The following is an 18,898-nucleotide window of genomic DNA, read 5'->3' as shown; positions in this document are numbered from 1 at the left end:
TAAACGCTGTGCGCATGCGCACAGCATCTATTTCCGCAGCCAGGGGGCTGGGGGCATGGCTAGAGGCTCACAGAGCCTCTGGGTCATGCCCCCATAGCGTCAAAATGGGGATGTGACCTCGCGGGAGAGCCGCAATAAAGGCCACGCCCCAAAATTAGGCCATGCCCCTCGAAAATGTAGGCGCATCAACTGTGTCCCGCCTCCAGAGTCTTGAAAGTTGGGAGGTATTCATTTGTTCCTGTGAACTCACAGTGAATGTAATTGTTATTTGGCCTCATCCTCACTCCCATTGTGTAACCACAACTGGGTAAATTTACAATCTGTGTGGCACGCATCATAATAAGGGGGCCTGGGTATTGAGACAAACTAAATATTGATGCCGGACATACAGTAGCGGAGCAACTTTTTAGCATGTGACTGGTGCAAGTTCTCACAGTGAGACTAATGGCTGCATCTAAAGATGTGTCAAGTGTAGATGCCCTAATCCTTACCCATTCCGATATGCAGCGGTACACCAGGGAAGGGCTAGTAGTGGTATTTGCATAAAGTAACAGAAGCAATATCAACAAAGAATGGACACATGGGTGCTGCATGTTCCAACTCTTAATCAGGCCCCAATGTTATCTCGTAACACAAAGCACAATAGCAGTAATTTAAGTTGAAATAGATGCAAATTCATTTGTAATGCACTATGATGCTGGAAAACTATCTTGATTAATGTATGTTTAAATATTATAAATTATATTCTGATGTTCTACTTACGGCAGAAGGTATCATTTCTCCAGGGATCTATTGTAACTCCATGAGACTGACAGGACTGGGCATAGGACTGCAGACTGTCACACAGGGCACCAGGATCCAGGTCCAGCTCACACAAGTCATATGCACAATTAGTGAAATATACCAAGGGATCTATGACATTGTGACAGTTTTTAAATGGACCGTTTTTGTCGGTGATAAGTCCACAGAAGCTGCTGCTGGCAATGGTGTCTTTCTCATCATCAGTACAGTCTGGCTGATGTCCTGGTCCAGGAGGGCATCTGCAAGAAGGATTATTACAGTGATGCAGATCGTAGAAACATGATGGTCATTAGCTAATAAGTAATGGCAGTCATACTGATACTAGACCAAATTGAAAAAGTATTTTATAGGAAATAATCATTGCCAGATTAACTCAATGATCAGTATCAATGCTTGTTGTTATTTTTTGTAATGAATGGATTATCATTTTTTTGTCAATTACTATTGAATGCAAAGGGTGAAGCAGAGTAAGTTAAATTTGAATGGAGGAAGGAGGTTGGAGTAGGATATACTATCAATGTACTCTTGTACCCAGCAACTCGATGGGCAAAGAGTTGTAGAGTTGCTAGCAGGTAGAGAGCACATTGGTGACAGCGGCAGTGCTAAGAGGAGAGAATGAGGGAAGGGTGTAACTATTAGCACAACCAGTTGATAGTTGTTTATGGAAAGGGCTATTTTAAGGGCTTGTTTGAAGGTGGTTATACTGGACAAGAATAGATCATCTGAGAAAACAACTACATGAATTCCTGAGCAGTGGGCAGAACTAGAGAAGTGTTGTGAGATTTGGAAATTAATTTTGACACACTGAGACAAAAATTTTCAATAGATTTATACAATATAAAATTATTTTGGTACTCTTTACCTAGAACGGCGCCCACGATGTCCATCGCGGTCATCGGGGGTAAAAAATCGCGGGCGATGCGACGGACGCGATGCCCGCGATTTCCCCATAGGGATCAATGTTAAAATTTTTCAATGGACGCGATTTTTCACTTCAATGCCTCAATGGACGCGATTTTGCCATAGGAAACAATGTTAAATGGGCCACAGAGCCCAAATAGTCACCCTGTACAGTGAAATGTCCCCCAAAATTGGTAACGACACCCGCACGATCAATGCGAACCCCAAGCGTGGCGAGCGCAGCGAGCCCGCGAGGGGCGGCGGTACGCGTCCTCCGACCTTTTCATACCCATACTATCCACGTCGGCGTGGAATTGAGAATAGAATAGTGTGGCGAGCGCAGCGAGCCACCGAGCCCGAAGCGCGGCGACTTAGCGAGCCCCGCGAGGGGACGCAGATACCTGTGAAGCCCGCGAAGGGACGCGTTTACCTGTGAAGGTATCCGCGTCCCCTCGCGGGGCTCGCTACGCTCGCCACGCTTCGGGCTCGGTGGCTCGCTGCGCTCGCCACACTATTATGTTCACAACGCCACGTGGATAGTGGGGGTATGAAAAGGTCGGAGGTCGCGTACCGCCGCACCTCGCGGGCTCGCTGCGCTCGCCACGCTTCGGGTTCGCGTTGATCGTGCGGGTGTCGTTACCAATTTTGGGGGCCATTTCACTATACAGGGTGCCTATTTGGGCTCTGTGGCCCATTTAACATTGGTTCCTATGGCAACATCGCGTTCATTGAGGCATTGAAGTGAAAAATCGCGTCCATTGAAAAATTGAACATTTATCCCTATGGGAAATCGCGGGCATCGCGGCCATCGCATCGCACCCGTTACTGTAGTGCATGCGATGGCCGCGATGCCCGCGATGGGCGCCGTGCTAGGTAAAGAGTACCATTATTTTATATGGTAATATTCTCTTGTTCTGTAAACTGTTCTGCACAAAGAGTATAACTATCTAAGGTTATATATCAATGTTTTGTTCTAAATTAAATCCAACAAACAATAAAATGCACAAAAGGCAATGACATAAAGACTGATGCAGAAAACTAAAATGCCAAATAAACATAATGTAAAATTGATAGACTTTAATATGCAATGTTGTGCATTCACAAACTAACGTCTTGTAATTTTTTTTAAAGTAACTGCAAAGTAAAGTAACTTACATGGTGTCATTGTCCACCTGCCAGCTATTACCAAGGCTGTTTGAGTCTGGCTCTAAGTCCCCATCTGGGTTTAGGAAGTCATCTGTCTTATTGCCATTGAAATTTCCACAGAGCCCACAAACTTTATTGGCATAGCTGCCTGGAATAGTCACAACCACTCTATGGTTTCCATCAAATGCTACGCTCAGACCAAATGCTGTTGTGACCAGAACGTCATGTCCACTAAGGAAGATATTAACACCCGGAGATAGGGCTGCTGGTAATATCACAGGGCTTCCATCCACCTGTATCCACACAAATATGACATGAGAAGGTGATAATAGAAGACACAAATAAAATGACTGCGTGTAATGATAAGGTAACGTCAGACATTCCATCTGATCTATATAACAGTATTTTCTTTCTTAAATGAGAACAAGCTGTAGACTGACCTTAATCACTCTGCCCTGCTCCAGTGTGATCCTGTATCCGTGCACATCCACATTGACATACTTTACATAGGATACCCCAGTGTTGCCTCCCCTGTGCTCATTGACTGCTTCCACATTGAAATCGGTCAGGTGTCCATCAGTGTCACAGAGCTTAGATAGAGTGTATGTGCAGGTCCCCATAAAGTGATGGACTTGGTTATCAAAGGTGTAATAATGGGGGTCTCCATTGACCTCACAGATTCCTAGGAATATATATAATAGTTTGAGTCATTTCATATGTCTATATACTTAATGCTATTTACTGGTTTATAAGTTTTGTTACTGACATTTTTGTTAACTAATCCAAAGGACTAAAATAATAAACTTTTATTAATATACTGTAATCTTCAATATTGACCTAGGTGTGATGAAGTTTTAATTTTAAACATGTGCCCTGATGCACCTAGCTTCAATAAACCAAATGGCCAGAGATGCCCAGCATGACAGAGACACCGCCTTTTTCTTTAAATGCTGTTTTGCATCTTATTTGCATTGTAGATACAACAGAACACCACTCACAGGGGACTACGAACACTGGGCTGTGATTCTAGCAGCACAGAAATTAGTTTTAAACACTTCCAAAATAACACATGTTGTACATCGGAATTTGGCGTGAGGAAATCTGTGACTGCTGCATTGTGGTAACTCATAAACAAATTTATATTTGCGACCTCCCCTGCACTCCCCCCACGCGGCACCTGGTACAAGTTTAAAAGACACCCCCATGCATGTTGTTTTTTTTTAAAGACCACTGAAGGGGTTTATTGGCTTCCCTTCTATTACACTTTGGTAAATCAATAGTTCTTTAAGGATGATCTTAATCTAATACATTTATAATTAGTAAAAATAAAATAATGAATTTACCTGGCGGTGTAGGTGGCACTGTGGTGGTAGTGGGAGTGGTTGTGGGTGCTGGCACACAGGCCTTAATTCCATTTTGCACTTTGCACACTTCATTGGGAGCGCAGGACTGCTGCTTGCAGCTCACCTGGTTGTTTCCTATACACGTACAGTAGCTCTCACATTCCCCCTGCCAGAACTCTTCATTTTTCTGCAATGACAATTACAACACATAATAAACTAATGAAGAATGCTTCAAAAATTACCACTAAGTATGCATTATATTGCTAATCTTAATGCCATTCCTACATTTCACTAGCTCATTAACAACTCATTTGTGATCCCCAACATTTTTCATTGATAATTTAGGGCTATATGTTTATTTTTATTGTGAAAAGAAACAATTGCAAAATTTATTTTTCATCTTTGTTGATATAATGATTGCAAGGTAAATACAGACCTGGTAGTACTTGTCATCATAAACGCATCCACATTCACTGACAGAAACACAAGTGCTTCCACTGAGCACAAAGCCATCATCACATTCACATCCATCAGTGCACGGCTTGTTGCAGGTGTTTGGTGCATTCTGGTCCAGACATGTAGCCGGGCAGGCAGTGGTACATACGTCATAGTGACTGTTATCAGGACATGGGATGGCTGAGTGACATTAAGAAAATGGAGACATACATTTAGGTTATTCAGGATTTCTAATACTCTAATAATAATAATAATTTGACATTATTCTTTCCAAACATGTTCTGCAAATGCTGGAGTATACTTACGACAGAAAGTAGAGTTGCGCCAAGCAATGGGAACTTCTGCACTTTGACAGGCATCAGCATAGGCTTCTATGGCTGTGCACAAAGCATCATCACCCAGTACACACAGATCAAATATACAGCTTCCAAAGTAGCGGTCTGGGTTGATTACTGAATGACAGGCCTGGAAAGGACCAGCTTTATTTGTTAGCAAACCACAGAATGCATTACTTCCATAGAGGGTTTCAGTCTCTGGAGGACATGGAGGTGTAGGGATAGTTGGTGTACATAATGGATCATCATCTTCCACCTTCCAGCTGTCTCCAAGCTGATTAGAGTTCTCTGCTAGTTCTCCATTGGGCATCAAGAAGTCATCATTCCGGTCACCATTTAAGTTGCCACAAATTCCACAGGTCTGGTTGAAATAAGTTGTCGGAACCTTGACATTAACTGTATGATCATTGTCATAAGAGACTGTGAGCTGGAAATCCGTCTCTAGAATAACATATCGACTACTTCTTGTCACTAGCAAGGATCCATTCACTAAGCTTATTGGCAGATTTGTCCAAATATCATTAACCTAATAAACAACAATGAAGGGACTAGGTTAGATCAAAAGTACTCAACAATAGATATTTTTATTAGGAGGGAATTCATAAAAGGTTTTTGTTGAACTTACCAAAACACGACTGGGCTCATTCTTAACAATTGTTATTTTATGTTCATAAACATCTACTATAACTTTCTGTATCCAAGAAACTGTTGGATTTCCACGGTACTCGTTCTTTGCTTCAATGTTAAAGAATGGCAGAGAAGTAGCATTGGTGCAAAGCTTGGACAGGGTGTAGGTGCATATTCCCATAAAGTGATGTACTTCTTTATCATATGTGGTGTAGTGAGGGTCACCATAGATATCACAGTTGCCGAATGTGAGCTCATAACAGTCAGGTACTCCATTCATTATGCCACAATATTTGCCAGGAGGACATTTATCAGATTTGCAGACTATACTGCCACCTGCTGAGGGACAGTGGCATTTTTTAGAGCAAGTGTCATCTGTCCAGAATTCGGAGCTTACAGGATAATGTTTGCCATCTTCCCAACACCCACACTGGCTACTTGGAACACACTTCTTATCATAGAGGACGTATCCCGGGTCACAGACACATCCCTCAGTACAAGGAAGATTACAATTAGATGGTGATCCTGGATTGACACAAGTAGCAGGACAGGCTGTACCACACTGCTCATAATGACTGTTTGATGGACACTTCAGGGCTGTAAAGAGTTAAGGAAAATTGCATTAATAGCATCACTAATATGTCAATATTAAGGAAACATTAAAAGATATAAACTATTTAATTGAAAAAAATATTTAGGACAAGTTGGATCACTTGTTTGCAGGAGTCCAATGTGCAAAATCACTCTTTCTCTAAACCTGCCCCACCCTCTGCACCCATCTTTATTTTAATTCATTACAGAACCACTTTTGATAGTTGTGGTGTGGTTTCACATACAGGTAATATTCACATTTGCATACCTCCCAACAGTCCCAATTTTAGCGGGACAGTCCCGATTATCAGGGCCTGTCCCGCTGTCCCACGCGCGGCCGGCAGTGTCCCGTGGTGAGGTGGAGCTGTTGGGAGTACCCCTGTCGGCTGCTAAGCAGCGGGGAATAAACGCTGTGCGCATGCGCACAGCATCTATTTCCGCAGCCAGGGGGCTGGGGGCATGGCTAGAGGCTCACAGAGCCTCTGGGTCATGCCCCCATAGCGTCAAAATGGGGATGTGACCTCGCGGGAGAGCCGCAATAAAGGCCACGCCCCAAAATTAGGCCATGCCCCTCGAAAATGTAGGCGCATCAACTGTGTCCCGCCTCCAGAGTCTTGAAAGTTGGGAGGTATTCATTTGTTCCTGTGAACTCACAGTGAATGTAATTGTTATTTGGCCTCATCCTCACTCCCATTGTGTAACCACAACTGGGTAAATTTACAATCTGTGTGGCACGCATCATAATAAGGGGGCCTGGGTCCTGAGACAAACTAAATATTGATGCCGGACATACAGTAGCGGAGCAACTTTTTAGCATGTCACTGGTGCAAGTTCTCACATTGAGACTAATGGTTGCATCTAAAGATGTGCCAAGTGTAGACGCCCTAATCCTTACCCATTCCGATATGTAGCGGTACACCAGGGAAGGGCTAGAAGTGGTATTTGCATAAAGTAACAGAAGCAATACCAGCAAAGAATGGACACATGGGTGCTGCATGTTCCAACTCTTAATCAGGCCCCAATGTTATCCCGTAACACAAAGCACAATAGCAGTAATTTAAGTTGAAATAGATGCAAATTAATTTTTTATGCACTATGATGCCGGAAAACTATTTTGATTGATGTATGTCTTAATACTATAAATTATATTCTGATGTTCTACTTACGGCAGAAGGTATCATTTCTCCAGGGATCTATTGTAACTCCATGAGACTGACAGGACTGGGCATAGGACTGCAGACTGTCACACAGGGCACCAGGATCCAGGTCCAGCTCACACAAGTCAAATGCACAATTAGTGAAATATACCAAGGGATCTATGACATTGTGACAGTTTTTAAATGGACCGTTCTTGTCGGTGATAAGTCCACAGAAGCTGCTGCTGGCAATGGTGTCTTTCTCATCATCAGTACAGTCTGGCTGATGTCCTGGTCCAGGAGGGCATCTGCAAGCAGGATTATTACAGTGATGCAGATCGTAGAAACATGGTGGTCATTAGGTAATAAGTAATGGCAGTCATACTGATACTAGACAAAATTGAAAATGTATTTTATAGGAAATAATCATTGCCAGATTAACTCAATGATCAGTATCAATGCTTGTTGTTATTTTTTGTAATGATTGGATTATCATTTTTCTGTCAACTACTATTAAATGCGAAGGGTGAAGTAGAGTAAATTAAATTTTAATGGAGGAAGGGGGGTGGAGTAGGATATACTCATTGAGAGGGAAGCTTTCTGACTAAAGTGAAGCTTGATTACTTAAGTGAGTTGGAAACTGAAGCAGGTGAGTTAGAACACTGAAAAAGGTGAGTTTGAACACAGTCTAAATTTTCATCTTCTATTTTATTGTATTATATTCATCTTCTTTCTATCGTATTGCAACCTGTTGCTCAATTTTGACATTTAATTCATTTTTATCTATATTTTCTCCAACATTGTATTTCATTTTACTCATTCACTATTATCTTCTCTTATCTTTGCCACACATTTATTGCACTCTGGTTCCCTCTTCACGCCTGCTCACATTTGCCTCACTTCTGACCTTCTCTGTTCCCTTCATCCTCTCACTTGTTGCTGTTTCATACTTAATTGGATTACTCAATCAACCTGATTTTACCCACTTGTCTCCTCTCTGACAGTAGTTCCTTGCCTGTTACCTTCTCTCTCACTCTGTTTTCTACCAAATCTACTACAGACGCTGTCTGTCCTCCCAAATCCCTCTGTCTGATTTCACTAACCTACCCTCTCACCTTCGGTTCCTCATGGCTGTTAATCTCTCAACTTCACTTTCTCCAACTGCTCCTCCCCCCTCCCATCCCATACCTATCCTGAACACTCGCCCCCGCACCCCCACCCTCCCAACGACCCCCCCTCGCTTCTGCAATCCCAAAAACCTTATCCACATAAATACACAACCCACCCCCCCTCTTTCCTGTGCACTATGGAACGCCAGATCCATCTGCAACAAACTCCCTGCCATCCATGACCTATTCATCTCTAGAGCATTCCACCTCCTTGCTATCACCGAGACCTGGCTCTCCACCTCTGATTCTGTCTCTCCGGCTGCTCTCTCCCACGGTGGCCTCTCTTTCTCTCACACTCCCAGGCCGGATGGTCGCCAAGGTGGCGGTGTGGGTTTTCTCCTCTCAGCCTCATGCACCCACAGTGTCATTCACCCTGAACCCTCTCTCCTTTTCTCCTCCTTTGAGTCTCACTCTATCCGTCTATACTACCCCTACCACCTCCGTGTTGCTGCAATCTACCGCCCCCCTGGCCCTATCTCCCAATTTCTCGACAACTTCGCCGCCTGGCTCCCACACTTCCTCTCCTCTGACCTGCCATCTGTCATTCTTGGTGACTTTAACATCCCCTTGGATAACCCCGCTGATCCTGGCACCTCCAAACTCCTCTCTCTCTGCTCCTCTCTTGGCCTATCTCAGTGGACTACCTCTCCCACCCACATCCAAGGACACTCCCTCGATCTCGTCTTCTCTCGCTCTTGTTCCCTTACTGACTACACTATCTCGGCTTTTCCTCTTTCTGACCATCACCTCATCTCCTTCTCCCTCACTGCTTCCCCCTCTCCCACTCCCCCTCCCAAGCGCATTGTCTCACGGCATAACGTCAACACACTTGATCTTGCTGCCTTCTCTAACACGCTGTGTCCTCTTCTCGCCCCAATCACCACCATGTCCTGCCCGAACCTCGCCGCCTCCTTCTATAATGACACCCTATCTTCGACATTGGACTCTGCCTGCCCTCCATCCTCTATCCCCCTTCGATGCTCCAACCCCCAACCGTGGCACTCGCCTATCACCCGATTCCTTAAAAAGTGCTCTCGCACTGCTGAGCGCTTCTGGAAGAAATCACGCTCCCTCGCGGATTAACTCCATTTCAAATTCATTCTCTCCTCCTTCAGCTCTGCCCTTGCTCTGGCCAAGGAATCCTACTTTAAGTCCCTCATCCTTTCCCAATCATCCAATCCCCGCAGGCTCTTCGCCACCTTCAACTCCTTGCTCTCCCCCCCTCCTCCAGCTCTTCCGTCCTCCATCGTAGCCGCTGATTTTGCTACCTACTTTTCAACCAAAATCTCCTCTCTCAGGACTGCCATCACTGCTGCCATGACCCCACCCTCTCCCTCCTCCCCTCCTACATCCCCACTCCCCTCCTTCCAACCCCTGTCCTCATTTTACCCCACCACTGCTGCTGAAGTCCACTCTATCCTTCAATCCGCTTCTCCCTCCACCTGCCCGCTTGATCCTATCCCCTCCAATATTATCCGTCGTCTCAGTCCGTCAGTCTGCTCTCACCTGGCTCACCTGTTTAATCTTTCCCTATCCTCTGGGATCTTCCCTTCCTCCTTCAAACACGCTCTTGTCTCCCCAATTCTCAAAAAAACAAATCTGGACCCCAACTCCCCATCCAACTACAGGCCCATCTCCCTCCTCCCTTTTGCCTCCAAACTCCTAGAACGTCTGACCTATAATCGTCTCCTAAACCACCTTACTGCTAACTCCATTCTCGACCCCCTCCAATCCGGGTTCCGCCCTTTACATTCCACTGAAACTGCCCTGACCAAAGTCACTAACGATCTAATATCGGCTAAATCCAAAGGCCTCTTCTCTATCCTCATCCAGCTTGATCTGTCAGCTGCCTTTGACACTGTTGACCACCCTCTCCTGCTCAACACACTCCGCTCCTTTGGCATCACTGGCACGGTATTCTCCTGGTTCACCTCATACCTCTCCGATCGCTCCTTCTCCGTCTCCACTCCGAGCTCCTCCTCTCCTACTACCCCGCAGCCAGTCGGTGTTCCCCAAGGGTCTGTCCTTGGCCCTCTCCTCTTCTCTCTCTACACCACCTCTCTGGGCACTCTCATCAGCTCCTATGGTTTTCATTACCACCTTTATGCTGATGATACCCTAATCTATCTCTCTTCCCCCGATCTATCCCCATCACTCCTGTCCAAGGTCTCTGAATGCCTCACAGCCATCTCAGCCTGGATGACCCAACGCTTCCTGAAGCTAAACATGGCTAAAACTGAACTTCTAATCTTCCATCCCCCGAACATCCCCTCTTCTCCCACTATCTCCATCAGTATTGGTGAAACCGAGATCACCTCCACCGACCAAACGCGCTGCCTTGGTGTCATCATTGACTCCTCCCTCTCTTTCACCCCCCACATTCGTGCTCTCTCACAGTCTTGCCGCTTTCACCTACGCAACATCTCACGCATCAGACCATTCCTCTCCACTGACGCGACCAAAATTCTCATTCACTCTCTTGTCATCTCCCGCCTTGACTACTGCAACATCCTTCTCTCCGGGCTACCTCTCACCCGCCTCGCACCTCTCCAATCCATTCTTAACGCTGCTGCTAGGCTCATCTTCCTCTCCCGCCGCTCTACCTCCGCCTCCCCCCTCTGTCTATCTCTTCACTGGCTCCCCATTCCTTTCCGAGTTCTCTTTAAACTCCTCACCACCACCTACAAAGCTCTCTCCTCCTCCACCGCTCCTTACCTCTCTTCACTGATCTCTATCCACACTCCCTCCCGTCCTCTTCGCTCCATCACTGACCGCCGACTGACCTCTCACCTAATCACCTCCTCCCACTCCCGTGTCCAAGACTTCTCTCGCGCTGCCCCCCTGCACTGGAACAACCTCCCGCCACCCATCAGGCTTTCTGATTCCCTTACCTCCTTCAAGCGCTCCCTCAAAACCCACTTTTTTCGACTAGCCTATCCCTCCTCCTAACCTCTTTTGATCCTCTTATCCTGCCTCCGTTCCCCTCCGTTCCTACTTATCCTATTGTTTTTCGTTCGTCCACCCACCTATTTTTAGTATGTTAACTCTTATGAGTAGGGCCCTCCTTCCTCACGTACTCACCCTACCTCTTTACCTCACCTGTGCTCCTGTCCTGTTCTTCCCTTCCTCTACTTCATCTTTAGTCTCCTTGACAATTTTGACACCTACTTCTGAACTGATGCTGATTTTAGTTCTACCAGCTATACCCCCATTTATACTGTATTTTTCAACACACCCTGTACGTTACCTCGTCATTTTTTTTTGTTTGCTATGTACGGCGCTGCGGACACTTTGCGGCGCCATATAAATAAACGTACTACTACTACTACTACTACTACCAAAGTACTCTTGTACCCAGCAACTGGAAGGGCAAAAAGGAGTAGAGTTGCTAGCAGGTAGAGAGCACATTGGTGACAGCGGCAGTGCTAAGAGCAGAGAATGAGGGAAGGGTGTAACTATTAGCACAAAGGGTTAATATTTGTTTATGGAAAGGGCAGTTTTAAGGGCTTGTTTGAAGGTGGTTATACTGGACAAGAATAGATCATCTGAAAAAACAACTACATGAATTCCAGAGCAGTGGGCAGAACTAGAGAAGTGTTGTGAGATTTGGAAATTAATATTGACACACTGAGACAAAACTTTTCAATAGATTTATACAAATATAAAATTATTTTATATGGTAATATTCTCTTGTTCTGTAAACTGTTCTGCACAAAGAGTATAACTATCTATGGTTATATATTAAGGTTTTGTTCTAAATTAAATCCAACAAACAATAACATGCACAAAAGGCAATGACGTAAAGACTGATGCAGAAAACTAAAATGCCAAATATACATAATATAAAATTGATAGACTTTAATATAAATTGTTGTGTATTCACAAACTAACGACGTCTTGTCATTTTTTTTAAAGTAACTGTAGAGTAAAGTAACTTACATGGTGTCATTGTCCACCTGCCAGCTGTTACCAAGGCTGTTTGAGTCTGGCTCTAAGTCCCCATCTGGGTTTAGGAAGTCATCTGTCTTATTCCCATTGAAATTTCCACAGAGCCCACACACTTTATTGGCATAGCTGCCTGGAATAGTCACAACCACTCTATGGTTTCCATCAAATGCTACGCTCAGACCAAATGCTGTTGTGACCAGGACATCATGTCCACTAAGGAAGATATTAACACCCGGAGATAGGGCTGCTGGTAATATCACAGGGCTTCCATCCACCTGTATCCACACAAATATGACAAAAGAAGGAGATAATAGAAAACACAAATTTAATTACTGCGTGTAATGATAAGTTAACTTTAGACATTCCATCTGAAAAATATAACAGTATTTTCTATATTAAATTAGAACAAGCTGTAGACTGACCTTAACCACTCTGCCCTGCTCCAGTGTGATCCTGTATCTGTGCACATCCACATTGACATACTTTACATAGGATACCCCAGTGTTGCCTCGCCTGTGCTCATTGGCTGCTTCCACATTGAAATCGGTCAGGTGTCCATCAGTGTCACAGAGCTTAGATAGAGTGTATGTGCAGGTCCCCATAAAGTGATGGACTTGGTTATCAAAGGTGTAATAATGGGGGTCTCCATTGACCTCACAGGAGCCTAAAAATATATTAATTGATGTGAAAAACATATTTTCCTATATTTTACTGTACAGTATATCCTATATTATATTTCCACATCTGCTAATAATTTCAATATGTTAAGAAGCCAAGAACAAGACAATGGAAAAATGGGAATTATGTGGTATTTATTTTTCTACTGTACATTTTGTTGTATGTATAAAAAGAACCAATAATAAAGAACAATTCTGTTTCCAAATAAATTCTGTATTTGCAGCCCAGCCTTGCAATTTGCATAGTCATTATTATATATATACCGTAGCAGGAAAAAAAATAAGTTTCATGATGAAACTAATATGATTGTTCTTGGTACATACTGTATATAGCTATATATAGGAATGGGAGATTTTGTCCAAAACTCCTGTAGACTAAGTAATTGTATTTCCCAATGACAAATATACTGTATTTACTGTATACAGTATGTGCATGTTGTAAGGGTGTTACAAATAATATAAGTCTCTTAGATTAATAACTTCCTGTTAAGAACATTTGGCATTAGGAATACAGTAGATGAGTGGAGTACAGTCCCAATAGAACCCAATTGCAGAGCCCAATATACAGTACCATGGAAACATAGAATAACAAAATATCTTAAATAAATAAAATGTTAGCATATTTTTAATTGCTACCTGTCCGATCCAAACTTTATATGGACGGAACACACTCATCCAAATACAATGCGAGACCCAGTTAATTACAAAACAGTGCTAGGGTCTCTTAGAATTACAGATGCCTCTACCATACTGCTCACCAAACAATTATTATATGTACCTGTAGGAGGTGTAGGAGTTGTGGTTGTTGTTGGAGTTGAAGTTGTCGTGGTTGTGGTTGTTGTGGTTTCTGATAAAAGAACAATTGCAAAAAGTAATATATATCATTATTGATCTCAGGTCACAGCTTACTTTAGATTGTAGTTTAATGTAACAGGTTCAAGATTAACAAGTCACGTTTAGGCTGTTTTTTATTTAAATGTACTGTTAGATAATTGTCAAAGTCATTAGATAATTGTCAAAGACATTAGTTATTAGTATTACAGTACCTAGTGGTTAGCATTTATGTTGCCATTATCAGATATCTACCTAGGAGATTGGTTATTCACCTACTAATCTTAGCTGCTTCTAAATACAGAGATGGCTGTTCTTTAAGAATATGCCCACATTGCCCATTATTCATTCTACATATTGCCTTTCTGACCTGTATTTGCATGTAACCAATTCTGTGTCATTTATAATGTATGGATAGGTCAGGGATGCAACCAACCAATTATTGTATCCTTTGGACATTCTGGCTGATATCAGCATGTCTAGCAGACTAATAATTGGTGCTCGGTCATGACAGTACACTACTCAGATATAATCTAAGTATATGCCCAGTATATAGCAGCATGTTGGCTAGAAAACATATTGGTCATATACTGGACAGGAACATAATAAAACTCAGAATAAGCTTCCTTTTATTTGTGGGTTTTCAATTAGTGATTAAGGGTAGAGTGTACTTCTGAGCTCCATCTGAGGTGAGTCAGAGCATTTTGGAAAATAGGGGCAGTTCTAGAGAAGCAATGCAAGTGTACATGAAAGTGAGTTAGTTAGAAATGTGTTCTGGGATTAGTGTATGAACCTGCAATGGTCCATCTATTTCCAACAGCAGCTCCAGTCCCAAATGAAGCTTTCATCGCCTAAAAGGGGTTTACACATCTAGAAATGGTATATATATATATATATATATATATATATATATATATATACATGTATATATATATATATATATATATATATATATATATACATATATATATATATATATTCACACATATATATATATATATACATATATATATATATTCACACATATATATATATATATATATATATATATATATATATTCTCAGGGCCACTATCCAAAAAGTGTACTAGCTACTGTATATATTAGCTGTAAACTGCTCAACAAATAATTTCTATGCCACTCAAGACTGAAACAACTCCCTCACTACAGCAAGTGTAATACCTCAAAGGAAAATTCACATGACTACATAATAAGCAGCAATGCAAAGCAGAGATTTACAGTATATGCTTTCATTATTTTCTGATTTGAAATGTAATAGGGTGAGAATTTCAGAAAGTGAGAGATTTTGGGAGAGTTTTCCCATGTTTTTTAAAGCAGCAATCAATTACCTGGCAAAATCAACCTGGTTTTGCAGTGTAATTGATTACTGCTTTAAAAAAAAGGGGAAAACTCTCCCAAAATCTCTAACTTTCTGAAACTCTCACCCTATTACATTTAGATCACTATGTATTGTGAAGGTATACAGAAAAGTCAGTATTGAGAAGGAGAGGTAGTCATCTTAAACTTTGCATACAGCTCAAACAAATCCTTCACCGATTCTGCATAAAGAAGTGGTCTAGACAGAATAAAGAGAGGTTTGGAGCATTCATTAAACATAAGCAGCAAACAGTAGTGCAGAAGTAATAAAGTAATTCAATTTAATATAAGTACAAGAAAAATAATTCACTTACCACAAACTGTGTTCTCTCTCCAGTCTATTTCGATACCATGGCTTTCACAGGCACTAGCATAAGCCTTTAAAGCATTACAGAACTGATCTGTGTTTCCTCCGCTGGCACAGAGGTCATACACACAACTCTCAAAGTATAACTGGGGAAGAATGTATGAATGACAATCCTTGAAAGGACCATTGCCAGATAAGATGACTTTACATAGAACTTCATATTCCATCTCTGATTTGGAATCACAAGGAGGTAGCTCAACAATATCATCATCACAGCTAGAGAAAGACAAATGTGCTGTTAGTAAAATAAAAAAATGTTGTCTGTTCACGATTAGTGGCCAATTCAATTAGGAGTGAGTTTGTGAAAGAAAGCTAGTGTTGTAAAACTCAAATACATTGTGTGAATGCAAGATTCAATTAGAAATGGCAACTTATAGTACAATATTTATGGTGGTGTTGCGCTTTTCTACAAAAAGTGACCTGAAAGAAGTGCATGAAAATGTGGGAGAATCATCCCAGACCCCAAAAAAGTGAAACCCGGCACAGCAGGTCCATATAGAAGGCTGTTATTGACCATCATTTTGAAAATATAACTAGTGTTTTTCACAGGAAATGTATTAGGATGAGAAAACCAGAAAGTGAGCAATTTGGTAAGAAATCTCCAGTTTTTTTAAAGCGCCAAAGCGCCAATCAAGTGTACTGTAAATGATTGCCAATTTAAAAAAACTGGGGATTTCTTGCCAAATATCTCACTTTCTGGTTCTCTCACCCTATTACATTTCCCCCCAGATGTTAAAATGAATTGTAAATTATTTGAATATTTTTTATTAGTTAAGTAATTTTTATATACTTTACATATTTATACATTTAACGTGTTACTTAATAAAATGTTTCTGTATATTTTAAAGGTCTTGCCAACTTATAGATGCATTAAACAAATGTGTCGACCTATGGGGGCACATAGCATCCTGCTTCCCGGCCTACCCCAGAACTGCTGGGCAGGATGGAATTGTGCAGTTTCACTGAGAAAGGAGTGCCTACTACCCAGAGTACATGTTATACTCTTTACGATGCTAAAATGTGCAACCGACAAATTCAAAGATGATTCACTTTCATGTCTTTAGTGTAAAACCACTTTAGTATGAACTATTAACCAATATGAAGTATCAGTTATGGATAAATTGCAATATATTATGAGCATTCTTAGGTGTTAAGATTATACAACCGGTATGGGAATAGTGTACAATATTTAAAAACTAAAGCATTACAGGCAAATTATTCTATGCTGTACCAAAAATAATGTACAGCATTTTTTTTTTGTATAAAGTATAATTTTACATACAAGAATAATTGAGGTACAGTAATTAAATAGTTTTAGACAGTATTCTGTCATTTGTATTTTAAAGTTTTTAAATTTGTTTATCCATATTTAAGTGTATATGCAAGTCCTATACAAACATATAATTAGTATCAAGTAAAATGTTACTGTTGAAAATTGAATAAAGAATACGCTCTATGATTTATACTGATTCATTTGTTTGCACTTACATCCAGTTGTCATCAGGAACACGCCAGCTGTTTCCAAAGTCATTAGAAGTAGGTGCAATTAAACCATCCGGTGTTAGGAAATCATCCTGTTGGTTACCATTGTAGGTGCCGCAGAGTCCACATAGCTGTCCTTTGAAGAACTCAATTACTCTAACCAAAAGTACATCGTCACCATTAAATCTAACTTGAAACCAAAACTTATCTTGTAGAGCCTCTAAAATCACAAAGGAATCCTTTAAGTGTATGGCGATGTGAGGTGTTGGGTACTCAGGTAAAGTGACAGAAACTCCATTGATCTAAAGGAAGGAGGATTATTAAAATGGTTAAGATATGTGTGATTATATTAATGAGTGTCATTGATTTATTGTCAGTTTAGTGGAACTTGATGCTTCCATTAATATTTAAATCATTGTAAAATGTTCTTGTGAATTTGAATATGTTAAACAACCCTAACAAACACCATTTACCTCCACAACTCTGTGTTTCCCCAGTTCGATATGCAGGTTATCGATATTAACTGTCACTGAATTTAGAGCTGTCCAGCTTAGGCTTCCTCTGTGTTCATTTCTTGTTGTAATTGAAAAGTTCATAGATGAGTTTCCGCAGGTCTCCACAGCTGTATAATGACAAGATCCTTGGAAATGATAAAGTTTTCCATCAAAGGTGACGTAGTGTGGATCCCCATAAATGTGACAGTCTGAAAAGTCTGCTGGAACACAGGTCTTAATGCCATCATAGACTTTGCATATATCCATGGGAGAACAAGACCGCTCCTCACAGCTCACTTGGTTGTTTCCTTCACACACACAGAAACTTTCACATTCTCCCACCCAGAACTCTTCGAATTTCTGTAGAAGAAAATGTGTAGAAATATTAATATGTGTGATGCTAGAGTCTCCTGTATATAATATTGCAATGACAAGGTGCTAAATATTACTGCTGGGAAAATGTATTGTAGCAAATACTGTATCTATTTTTACATGCAACATTTGTATAAAAGACTTGTGTGAGAAAAAAGATTGCTGACACAAATTGCACTGTACACAAAAATCTTACACAAACACATTTTGTGCTTAGACATGCATATGCTTAGAATGGTGGAATGGATGATACTAGTGGCACGCAATCATTGGCTAAGTAAAGTAAGAATATATTTATATATATATATATATATATATATATATATATATAAATAGAGAGAGAGAGATACAGATGTACCAGCGCACTCGCCATTCCTAAAAATGGGGTACAAACAACACCCACACTTCCCAGGTTGGGGTGCAGTGGCCTGTGACCACACACTCTAGTAAATACAAATAAAGCAGCATTACAATGGCATCATTATAGTCCACAGTTCTCTGTTAGAATTACTTTATAGATGACAAGCTGGGACTGTTAGAACCACCTACAAAAAATGCTTTGTAACTTGACCGAGGAGCACATTTTTCTAATGTGTGGTGTAACATTAAATATTAAGAGGGGAATTCAATCCCTGCCGCTATTTCCAATGGTGGCGCCTATTCAATGCTGTCTTCCCGACAGTATTGAACGTCCATGAATTATCACGATCACGGCTGGATCTCATTAATCCACTGCCGTTTACGCGCACATGACCCCTATTTGCTGATTGGCAGGCGAGACATTGAATCCCGCCTGCCGATATGCATGCGAGCAGAACAAAAATGGGCTAGGAGGGTCACGGGGCTG

The 18,898-nt window shown here is 41.6% G+C and overlaps 1 protein-coding gene across 1 annotated transcript in view; it reads right to left on the bottom strand.

Moving 5' to 3' along the window:
- Positions 1–18,898, bottom strand: part of LOC146062969 (IgGFc-binding protein-like) — a 129,864-nt gene that overhangs the window by 9,599 nt on the left and 101,367 nt on the right. The window contains exons 22-35 of the mRNA XM_083174978.1: positions 17,659–18,039; positions 17,192–17,487; positions 15,651–15,919; positions 13,908–13,976; positions 12,875–13,116; positions 12,444–12,727; positions 7,366–7,643; positions 5,607–6,205; positions 4,952–5,507; positions 4,627–4,826; positions 4,191–4,377; positions 3,288–3,529; positions 2,857–3,140; positions 763–1,040 (exon numbers count right to left, since the gene is read on the bottom strand). Coding sequence (XP_083031104.1) covers positions 763–1,040; positions 2,857–3,140; positions 3,288–3,529; positions 4,191–4,377; positions 4,627–4,826; positions 4,952–5,507; positions 5,607–6,205; positions 7,366–7,643; positions 12,444–12,727; positions 12,875–13,116; positions 13,908–13,976; positions 15,651–15,919; positions 17,192–17,487; positions 17,659–18,039 — 4,165 coding nt within the window. The remainder of the gene's footprint in view (positions 1–762; positions 1,041–2,856; positions 3,141–3,287; positions 3,530–4,190; positions 4,378–4,626; positions 4,827–4,951; positions 5,508–5,606; positions 6,206–7,365; positions 7,644–12,443; positions 12,728–12,874; positions 13,117–13,907; positions 13,977–15,650; positions 15,920–17,191; positions 17,488–17,658; positions 18,040–18,898) is intronic.

The sequence above is a fragment of the Crinia signifera genome, chromosome 3 (genome assembly GCF_055691185.1).
Source record: "Crinia signifera chromosome 3, ASM5569118v1, whole genome shotgun sequence".
Lineage (NCBI taxonomy): Eukaryota > Metazoa > Chordata > Amphibia > Anura > Myobatrachidae > Crinia > Crinia signifera.
This window is presented reverse-complemented; position numbering and strand designations above follow the sequence as displayed.